This window comes from Cebus imitator, unplaced genomic scaffold, assembly GCF_001604975.1.
Source record: "Cebus imitator isolate Cc_AM_T3 unplaced genomic scaffold, Cebus_imitator-1.0 Scaffold899, whole genome shotgun sequence".
NCBI classification, from domain to species: Eukaryota; Metazoa; Chordata; class Mammalia; order Primates; family Cebidae; genus Cebus; species Cebus imitator.
The window spans coordinates 91,566-103,135 of NW_016108214.1; the positions used below are offsets into that span (position 1 = coordinate 91,566).

At 41.8% G+C, this 11,570-nt stretch overlaps 1 protein-coding gene across 1 annotated transcript in view; it reads right to left on the reverse strand.

The window, feature by feature from the left end:
• Nucleotides 1-6,970: 6,970 nt before the first annotated feature.
• KDM5D (lysine demethylase 5D) overlaps nucleotides 6,971-11,570 on the reverse strand; it is a 66,598-nt gene continuing 61,998 nt past the window's right edge. Inside the window, exons 23-27 of the mRNA XM_017520905.2 lie at nucleotides 11,245-11,448; nucleotides 10,447-11,046; nucleotides 10,089-10,167; nucleotides 9,749-9,948; nucleotides 6,971-9,639 (exon numbers count right to left, since the gene is read on the reverse strand). Coding sequence (XP_017376394.1) covers nucleotides 9,373-9,639; nucleotides 9,749-9,948; nucleotides 10,089-10,167; nucleotides 10,447-11,046; nucleotides 11,245-11,448 — 1,350 coding nt within the window. The 3' untranslated portion in view covers nucleotides 6,971-9,372. The remainder of the gene's footprint in view (nucleotides 9,640-9,748; nucleotides 9,949-10,088; nucleotides 10,168-10,446; nucleotides 11,047-11,244; nucleotides 11,449-11,570) is intronic.

Here is an 11,570-nt window from a genome sequence, read left to right on the forward strand (position 1 = left end):
ACTCAACAGTGAAACAAGCTTTTTCTGGAAGATCAAGAACAAAAAAAAAGATGCCCACCCTCCTCACTTGTATTCTAGGTGTGTTGAATAGAAGCGGTGGTACACCTTATTGGAAGGTTTAATCAGGGCAACTAGACAGTCATTACAACCAAGACCAAAAAAAGTAAGAAACAGGAAAGGCATTCCTACAGAAAAGGAAGAATTAAAATGGTCTCTGCCAATGACATGATCTTGTGTATAGAAAACCCTACGGCCTTCACTAAACAACTATTAGAACTGATAAGAAACTGCAGTAAAATTGCAGGTTTCAAAATCCACACACAAAAATCAGCAGCATTTCTGTAATGAAGTAATAAAGAAATAATCAATAATAAAGAAGCATTTTTTTTAAAATTAAGAAACAACTTCAGTAACAGTATCACTTTAAAAAATACCTAGCAGTAAATTTAACCAAGAAGGTTAAAGATCTGTATACTAAAAGCTATAAAGCATTGAAAAGAGAAGCAGCAGATGATACAAACATGTTACATGCCACTTTTATGGACAGGAAAAAGCACTGTTAAAATATCCATACTATCCTGAGAGGTCTTCAGACACAATGCAACCCCTATAAAAATTCCAAATATCTTAATGTGCAGAGATAGAAAACAATGACCCCCAAATTTGTATGAAACAACAAAAGACCTCAAATAGCAAAAGTGATCATGAGCAAAAACAACAAAGCTGGAGGCGTCACACACCACCTGATTTTGAAAACTGTCTCAAAGGAGCAGTTAACTAAACTGGTATTGGTATTGGTATAATACAGGCACATGTCGAGCCCAGAAATAAAGCCATGCATTTCTGACTGACTGATTTTTGACAAATGTCAAGAACATAAAATGAGAAAAGCACAGTCCCTTCAAGAAATTGTGTTGGGAGAACTTGATACCCACAAGTAGAAGACTGGCACTGGACCCTTATCTCATGCCATATAAGAAAATGAATGAAACGTGGATTGAAGACTTTTAAACTTAAGACGTGAAACCGTGAAAGCACTGAAGGAAAACAGAGAAGAAATGCTCCATGACAGCTGGTCTGGGAAAGCATTTCTTGGACACGACCCCAAAGCACAGAGGACAAAAGCAAAAATAAACAAGCAAGATGGCGTCTGCACAGTAAAGAAAACCATAGGCTAAAGAGAACACCTATCAACTGAAGGAAGATATTTCTAAGCAATACACCTGATATGAGGCTAATACCTAAAGCATATAAAAACACTAAAACACCTTAATACCAAGAAAATAAATAGGCCAATCAAAATGTGGACAAAGGACACAAATAGACACTTCTCAAAGAACGCCATACAAATGGACAACAGGTATATGATAACATGCTTATCTTAACTAATCGTTACAAAAATGCAAGTAAAAACCACAATGAGAGGTTACCGTACACCTGATGGAATGGCTGTTATAGAAAAGTCAAAGGATAAGAAGTGCTCGTGACGGTGTGCAGCAAAGGGGACTCTCGTGCGCTGTTCGTGAGAATGGAAGTTAATACAGCCACTACAAAAAAACAGTATCGAATTTCCTAAAAATTAAAAATAGAATTACCACATAATCCAGCAATGCCATTCCTGGGCATATGTCAAAAAATGAAACTGGTATGTTGGAGACAAATCTCTGCTCCCATGTTTATTCCTGCACTGTTCACAATAGCTAAAATATGGAGGCCTCCATACGCGTCCACAGTCAACAAACCATTCATCTGATGGTGGACACTTACGTATTCCTAATAGTAATGGAATAATATGATGTAATAGCAATTGCAATGAAATGATCAGTTAGCCTTAAAATAGGGTGGAGAGGTAGATTCTCTCACGTGGGACAAGAATGAAACCGGAGGAGGATATTGCCATAAGTGAAACAAGACAGACACAGAAAAACAAATATCACATTATAGGTTGCTTATAAGTGAAATCTAAAAAAGTTCAACTCTTGTAACTAAACAGCTGATTGATGGTTACCAAAGGCCAAAGGGTGGGTGGAGGGGAAGTAGGAGAAAAGAAGTATGTTGAGTAAAGGGGGACAAAGTTTTAAACAGGTGCAATAAGTTTTAGTGACCTGTTGTGCAGAATGGGAATTGTAATAAATAATAAGATGTTGTAAAAAACAAAAAGGTGGAAATGCAATCATAGTAGGTAGGGCAAAGAAAAGAGAAAAGAAATGAAAAAAAAAAAGAGAGAGAGAGAGAGAGAGAGAGAGAGAAGCATTCAAAAGAAAAAAGACAGCACCAACTGACCACTCATGGAAAGCCATGATCAGAAAAAGCAGAAAATTTGTATCTCATCACAGAAGAATTTATTCACAAAAACAAAAAAAGAGTATTTGGATGGAACCAAAGTATGCTTCCAAATGGTCCGTTTGGTGGCCAAGGAGGCAAGGCAATTTACCAATACTGAATCCATTACATGTTTTATTGCAGCAGCTTAAGAACCTTGACCCGAGAAAATAAAGTTGAGACGATTCGTCTTTTGGAAAAAAACAGTTGACTGAAGAGCTGAAAACATTGAGCAACACAACAAAAACAAGATAAATAATGGCAAATGAATTTCCTTGGCTCTTTAAGTTGACAGGCATTACTAGTATTGTTCATTTTTGCATTTTGGGCAGCCAGCGTGAAGGTGGAAGTAACTACAGAGTTAGCCTTGTATGCTTTCTATGAAACAATGATAGGCAACGTACTAGACCTTTTGGGCTGTTATAAAAGCTTACTAGACTAGGTGGCCCATAAACAACAGACAGACACTTATTTCTCACAGTGCTGGTTGCTGCATTTATTTTTCATAGTTCCAGATGCTGACAACTGCAAGACCAAGGAGGTGATAAAACTTGGCAAACACAGAGTGTGATCTTCCCGGTTCACAGTGGATCTCGCCGTGTTCTCACACAGTGGAAGAGACGTGGGAACTCTCTGGGGTGTCTTCATAAGGGTGCAAATTCCATTCATGCGGGCTCTGGTCTTATGACTTCACCGCCCCCCAAAGGTCCCACCTTGAGGTGTCATCAAATTAAGGATCATGTGAATTTGGGGGTGACAAATATTTCATCTATAGCAGGTGAGAATACCTTTAAACAAGCTGGACAACACAAATTTAGTACAATCTGAAGTGGAATATGCTAAGACAAGCAAGAAATTGTATTAAAAATGGATGTACAACACTGACAGTTTACAAGCCACTTGAAAATATGTGGTGCTTAAAGCCAACAGCTGTTCACTGTATTTTAGTTATCTGCAGGCACTATGCAGAAAATATTTGTGCTTAACATCTGCTTCTATAACAATACCATTAATTGTGAACTTTACTTACTTTTATGAACTTAAACATCATCAGTTCCAAAAACCTTAATCAAAATATCAGTTGAATACCCTACTTACCCTACCATACAGGAGTTTGATGGTATTTCATTTGAATGTTTTTGTCCCCTCCAAAATTCATTTTGAGACTCAAACCTCAGTATGACAGTATTATGTGGCAGGCGACCAGACCATCAAGGTGGAGTCTTCATAAATAGGATTAGCCACCTTACACTAGGGCTGAAGGGAAAAACCTAGCTAGTCCCCTTGCTCGTCCATCTGCCAGGTGAGGACACAGCATTCAACACACTGTTGTGAAAGGAGAGAGCAGCCTTCACCAGACTAACAACCTACTGTGCCTTGATCTTGGACTTTCCAGCCTCAGCTGTCACCAATAAATATATGCTGTTTACGAATGACTACATGTTAAGGCAATTTGTTATAGCAGCAAAGAGACTACAGCAGAAATTGGTAAGCAGAGAAGAGTGTTGCTATGGGAAACACTGGAAAATACAGAACTATCTTTAAAATTGGTCATGGGGGAAGAGGCTGGAAAAATATTAAGGAACACTTTGGAGAAACCCTGTATCGCCACGAACAGGCCATAAGGATGATTCTCATGAGGACTCTGAAAAAGAGAGCTGTAGCCACAGCCTCCATCTTCTTAGACATTATCTAAATGGTGTGACCAGAAGTCTGGTAGAAATATAGCCAGTGCCAGCATCATCCTGATACCCAAACCTGTCAGAGATACAATGAAAAAAGAAGACTTCAGGCCAAAATCCCTCATGAACACCAACATAAAAATCTTCAATAAAATATGGCAAGCTAAATCCGGCAGTGCATCAAAAAGCTTATCCACTACAATCAAGGCAGCTTCATTCTCAGGATGTAAGGTTGATTCAACATACTCAAATCAAATAATGTAATTCATCACATACACAGTACAAACAAAGGCAAAAACCACATGATTACCTCGTCAATGAAATTCAACATCCCTTCACGGTAGTTTGAAAATCTGCACAAGTCAAGGATGCCCTCTCTTACCACTCCTATTCAACACAGTGTTGGAAGTTCTGGCCAGGGCAATCAGGCAAGAGAAAGAAATGAAGGGTGTTCAAACAGGAAGAGAGAAAATCAAATTGTCTCACAGTCTCAGCCCAAAAGCTTCTGAAGTGAATAAGCAACTTCAGCAAAGTCTCAGGATACAAAATCAATCAATTGCAAAAATTCCAAGCATTCTTATGCATCAACAAAATCACCAATGAACTTCCATTCACGACTGCTAAAAAGAGAATAAAATACCTAGGATAATGGCTAACAAGGAAAGTGAAGGACCACTCCAAAGAGAACTACAAACCACTGCTCAAGGAAATGAGAAGGGACACAAACAAATGGAAAATAATTCCATGCTCATGAATAGGAAGAATCAATATCGTGATTCTTACTGGGCATACACTCGAAGGAATAGAAATTATTCTTTTATACAGACACATGCACCCCTGTGTTCACTGTGGCACTATTCACATGAGCAAACACATGGAATCAACCCAAATGCCCAGCAATGATAGACTGGATAAATAAAAAGTGGTACATACATAATACGGAATACTACACAGCAATAAAAAGGCATGAGATCGTGTCCTTTAGAGGGAGGTGGATGAACCTGGAAGCCGTTATCCTCAGCTAACTCATGCAGGAATAGAAAATCAACCACCACATGTTCTTACAAGTGGGAGGTGAATGTTAAGAACACATGAACACATGGGTGGCGGGGTGGGGGGTAACAACACACACGGGGACCTGTCAGTGCCAGGCGAGTTCTCGCGTCAGGGAGGGAAAGCATCAGGGAGAATAGCTAATGCACGCAGGGCTTAATGCCTAGGTGATGGGATGATGTGCCACCATGGCACACGTTTACCTATGTTAACAAATGTGCATATCCTGCACAAGTACCCCAAAAGTTAAAAGTTGAAGGTTAAAAAACAAGGTTGTATTCAGAGAAATAGACATTTTAAAAGAAAGAACACCGGTTAATAGTGTGCACTATACTTGAAATTACAAGGCATTACAAGTCAAAACATATTCTTTTGATGAGAAAAAAATTAATCATTTTAAGAGTTACTCACTATGACTTCGACCATACTTAACAAACTATCATTGTTTTCCAAATGCTTCTACTGGTCCCTCTGGTGTGTTTTCACGTTTTTTCATCTCCTAAATCCTGTTTTCTTTGAGAAAAATAATTAACAAGCTGAGAAAAATAGGATCTTTAAAGTATATCATGGCATTAAAAGTTTATATTTAGGTACCTGTATATGTGTTATTTCAACTGATTTGTCCACCTTTTCCACAGCACCACAAGTTTTTGGAGGACAGAAATGTTTACCTATTCTTTGAGAGGCTTTCAGAGAATAGGCCTCTAGCAATGCACCTTGTGAAGTGGGCACAGTGGAATTTATTAACTCCATTGATTGAATCCTGTGTTACAAGGAAAATGTACACCATTTTTCTTACTGGCTTATCAGAATGACAGCTCTGCCAGCTGTACATCATTATCTTAAGGATGAATGAAAACAGGTAAGAGAATGTATTGAACTTCTTGGGTTTTGGAACTTCTTTTCAAATGGTTCCTCAACAATGTGTGTGGCGGGGGGTGTGGGTGAGTGTGTGAGAGAGTGAGACAGAGGGGTGACAGAGAGAGAGAAAGAGAAAGAGAGAGAGAGAGAGGGAGGGAGGGAGAGAGAGAGACACACACACAGAGAGAGAAGTGAGAGAGGAGACTAAATGTGGCACAAAACATTAACTGGTACACGTATGTGAAGGACATAGAGATGTTCATTGTCCTGTCCAGATTTTGAAATCTTGAAACTTCTCAAAATAAAAAAACTAGGTGAAGAAAAAAATCTAATGGCATGTTAGATCAGTGAAGAGTATCTTACTGGAAACTGGAGAAAGGCCATCACTGTTATAAAGTGGCACTAAACTTGACTGAGTTTTGTGTCCTAGTGTTTCTGGAAGGCAGAAATAAGCAGTGATGAAACTAGGACATGTGGAACAAGAGGTACCTAAGCAAAGGGTTAAGGATGTGTCATGGTTCCCTTGATTGCTTACAGTAAAATGTGAAGAGAAACAAATTTAAGATACAATTGGTAATTTAAAGAGAAGCGGAACATAAAAGATTTGGAAAATTATCAGCCAGGCCATGTTAAGAATGAAAAGGCATGTTTAGGAGAGAATAGGTGTGTGGCCACGGGAACATTTCTTAAGGCTAGTAGGCATAGTGGAGTCAGCTGCTATTCACCAGGACAACCAAAGAATTCCCGTAAGACATTTTGAAGTTCTTTGGTGATGTCACACCCATCACAGGCCCAGAGTGTTAGTTAGGGCCTTGAAAGTAGATGCTTTTAAAGGAGAGGCCCAGGGTGCCCTTGGAAACTGGGGCTCACTGCACAGTACCACCCCGAATCTTGATTTCCTGAATTCTGGGGCAGCATTCCTTGGCTCTGTCAGCTGTGGCTGAAGTAGGCCTCGGTATGGTGCAGGTTTTGTCTCCAGAAGTTCATGCTGTATACATTTACAGTGTAAACTGTGAGTAATATATTTAAGTTTATAAATTGGCCAGTCTGAGATACATATATATATATATATATATATATATATATATATATATATATATATATATTTTTTTTTTTTTTTGCCCTCACAGCAGAAGAGGCAAAGACAGGTGGCTTGCCAGTGGTAAAGTTTTACTGCCGTTTTTTTAGACCAAGAATTATTTTTTGTTTTCTCTGAATTAGCATTATCTCAGAGAAAACTGAATGGCCTATGAAATTAGGTTTCTGCAACAGATTTGATCATGTTCCTTAATGAACATATAACTAAACTCTAATCACAAGGTAAATTCTCACCTAGTGCAAAAACTTAGTGCCGCATCCTTGTGTATAGTTTTAACAGTTTCAGAACTGGCCCTTCAAGTCAAATCAATACAGGCCTAATTAGTGGAGGCAACCTAAGAAAGATGTACAACTGTCCTGACTTTGGATTGCCTGCTTACTGTGAAGTATGGGAACAATTTTTGACTCAGAACCTTAGTGAGATTTTTGTAGGCAGAGGTTCTGATCAATGCTTCATCAGAATTTTCCATTACCAATATCAGAGAATTTGTAATGGCTTGAGAATCATGATCTTTTCCTCATATTTAGGGAGGAGGAGAAAAAACACAGAGGTTTAGAAAACAATTCTCATGTTTAGATAAAATATCTTGGGATTTTTCTCTTTATTTTACCTGGTTTCTATGGTATAGTAAAGTAAAGTACATTGTGTTTTGACAGGTGAAGAAATTTCTACTCTACCGGGGTCATCACCAAGCATAGCTTTGCTACCGTGAAAGCTAATTATAGCTCCCTATGACAGTATCAAATACAGAAAAAGGTAAAAAGCATAGACAATAGTGAAGGTAGTACGATTACAGGCATGAGAAAACTGTTAAGGGAAATCATGTGATCTACACTGACTGAAGTCAGCAGGCATTAGGTGATAAAGTATACAAGATTCAATCCAGGGTGACAGAACGTGTTCACTGAAAGCGATTAAGAAAAGCATAACAACATCTATATGAGTAGATCACCCAGAGAGACACAAAACAAGAACCATAAATTGATTAATGGTATCATACTGGTTTCACCTGAAATATTTACATATCAATCTCACTGAATTCTTACAACAAATGACTTAGCTTAGCTATTTTATTGACCATTAGAGAGAACTGAAAACACTGAGGGAGAAAACTTGTTTCCGTTCAACTCAATCAGATTAAGGATAAGAAAGCAACTGGATGCTGGAAACAGAGGCAGGGACTTGAGCTGCTCAAACAGTTTGAAAAAGAATAAAGAAGAGACTAATCTGTCTACCCTATTCTAAGACTCACTATTAAGTGACTGTAACTGACACTGTGATGTGACCAAAGGGGACCGACTCATAGTTCAATAAGGCAACACAACAAATAATCCAGTATTGGCACATGTCACTCTGGCCAACAGATTTTCAACAAAAAGCACAAGGCAGTTAAGTGTAGGACAGCTAAATCTTCTTTAGCTGGTGCTGGGTCAACTGGACATCCTTTGAGAAAACAATCACCTCGGCCTACATCTCATGTAAATTTTGTAAATAAAAGCTACCCTTCCGTACTCCCCCCAAAAAGATTATTAAAAATTATGTTGATCCATGCTACCGTTGTGGTGTTTTCCAACCTCAATCCTTCACTCTTCTACTTTAAAAAGTTCAAATCATATGCATAGTCTCCAAATCCATTCATTGTTCTATTTTTAAGAAAGGAAACGAACTTAAAAATAGACGACAGGTAGAGTGATGAAATTCTTCTTTTACTCTATTCTTCTTGGTCTTTACAGGTAATTACACCATACACTATCTTCTTTTACAATAAGACCCAGGGGAGAAAAGAAAAGGAGGTAGGATGAAGGTACAAGTTTTGAAGCACCAAAATATTTTAAAAAAAAAAGAACAAAAAAAAAAAAAAAAAAAAAAAAAAAAAAGAAAGAAAGAAAAGAAAAGAAAAACAAGTACAGAAACAGAGGATGGGGGAGTGGCAAGGGATGGGGTGTGGGGTCGGGGGCCAGTAAAAAATAAAGGTATGCACTTTGGCCTTTCTGGAGATTTATTTGCCCCTATTCAGACTAGAATGAAACTGGCTTGGAAAACCACTTTCATATGCTATCAGGAATGCTGCTGTCAAGACACTTCTGGCCATCAGTACATGGACTTTAAGAACCAAGCTTTAAACAATCACTCCAGGAGTGAGGATATCAAAAATTGGCGGTGAAAAATTCTAGGTAGGAAATAAACTCCTTCTGAGGTACAGGTGTGGAGGCAGTGGGATTTAAGAAACAAACACACAAAAACAACCACAGACAACCTTTGGTGCTACCGTCACAACTCTTGCTGATGAGAGAAGGGGCACCGTAGCAAAGGCATTAAAGAAGGACAAGAGTCTGAGGAGCCTGAATCCTTGCGTTATAAGCTATTTTGGTTTCCTTTCGAGAAGGGGCTGTGGTTTGTGGAAGGTGTCAGGAACATATTTTCACGGTCTGCTTTCTCTTGTAAATGTTCTCTTCCTTGGCCCTCTGCAGACTTAATCCCGGAGCTCCGAGCCCTTTTTGACTGCAGCTCCTCTTGAACAAGATCCTCACCCTTCCTACCCTGATCCACCTTCTGTCGCCGTCGTCGCCTCTCCATAGCCCGGCTCCTTGTCCGACTCCCTTGATGTTCAAGCTTTTCCAGCTGCATTCGTACACACACACACACACACGCACAAGCAGAAAAAGTTCAGGACTGGGATCCCTGCCTGCTGGACCTGATCACCTGCCCTGCCCATGACCCCGCTTCCTACCTCCAGAAGTGTGTGAATCCTCTCTAGGTCTGGAGGCTGTCCAGCCTGCAGCAGCTGCCAGATGCTGTGGTTCTCATCCAAGGTTACCTCGAGCAGGTCCCCTTCCATCATGAGCTCCTCCAGGGGCACCCGGGTTGTCTCAGGCAGCTCCAACACAGGGCCGGTCAACTGCGGCAACATTGAGGACAGTAGCTCCAGGTCTGGGCGGAGGGTGGGGTGGGGGTGCAGGGACAGACTGGGTTAGAGGCCACTCTTTGTCCTATCCTCCACGGCCACAACAAAGCTGACAAAAACACGGGTCACTCGGCGATGTGTAGCCAACAGCCTACCCAAACCATACCTGTGTTATCAGAGCCCTTTGCTGAAGCTTTGTTCTCAGGACTGGTCAAACCATCTCCATTCTCCAGCAGCCCTTGGACCTATCCGGGAAATGAAGAATAATTGAGCTGATGAACCAAGTCCTGTCTTTTCTTTCACAACCCCCAAACTTGGGAGCCTCTATCTCCTGAAGGAAAGTCAACACAGGCTTCCAGCAGGGAGCAGACTCTAGGGATCTGGTCGGGTACAGAATGGGACAAAGAGGCTGGGCCACAGGAGACTGAAAACTGGAGAACTGGGACAACGCTGGATCGAGCCAAAAGAAGGACAGGGGCTAGATGTCAGAAATGTGAGGACAGTGGGTGGCCTGGACAGCTCACCTGGGAAATAGTGTTGCCACTGCCTTCTCTGATAGGGTCACACGCAATGTCTGAAGTGTAAGCAGGGGCCTCCTCTGGCCTGGGTTTGGCCTCTAGCTGTTGGCGAAACTCAGCCAGCTGTCGCAACAGAGTGGTCACATCCTCAGAGGCCAGAGCCTTTCTGGCACGGTCTTGCCAGCCAATGGCCCTCTCTGTGAGACACTGAAGAGCCTCACCCTCAGGCAGCCGGACGGGCAGTCTCTGCAGGGCAACCAGCAAGGCTAGGATTGTCTCTAGGCGTGGCCGTCGGGAGCGCATACACAGTGGACACAGGAATTTTGTGTCCCATTCCCACCAGGCCAGCAGTGGAGATGAGGTGAGGCTGGGCCTTGGAGAGCTCAGGAGGCGGGGCACCGACACACATTGCCCATGGAACCAATCCTGACACAGGTCACACTGAAGAGCTCCCACCCCAGCTGGAACCTGCCCACACACACAGATAGAAGTTGCGGAGCAGGCCATGGGATATGGTGCTAGTGGACTGGGCTTGGCTGAGTTGATACGACGCAGCTGCAGGATACCCTCCTTCTCCTTCTGTTCCCCCTCCTTGAAGGCCACAATCTAACATGTCCAGAAGAGGAGGAAAGTAGGTCAGCAGCCCACCCTTGCCCTTGTCTGGCACCCTAATGCCCGGCTCCTTAACTAGGAGAACAGAAATTTGTGGTCATAGGGCTCAGGCACCCTATCATCACCAGGCCCTCCTCCTTTCAGAGAGATACCCAGAACCCATCTTTGCCCCATCTGGGCCATGCTCCTTACCACAGAACCTGGGTCTCTGAGGTCCTGTGCAGACAGCCCCAGCAGCTCTGTGTCACACTGATACAAACCCAGCTCCCTCTCCATCCACCGGCTACGCTTGGTGCTGTCTGAGCCAGCGTCTGCACATGGGCAGAGCACCTGAGGCAGGAAGGCAGACAGAGAGGAAATGACCAGGCTTCCCTCACCTCCCACACCCTCTCCTTCCTACCCAGGTGCACCCTAAAAGAAACAATGAGAACACATGGACACAGGGAGGGGAGCACTACACACTGGGGTCAGTTTGGGGGAAATAGGGGAGGAACGGTGGGGGGTGGGGAGCTGGGGAG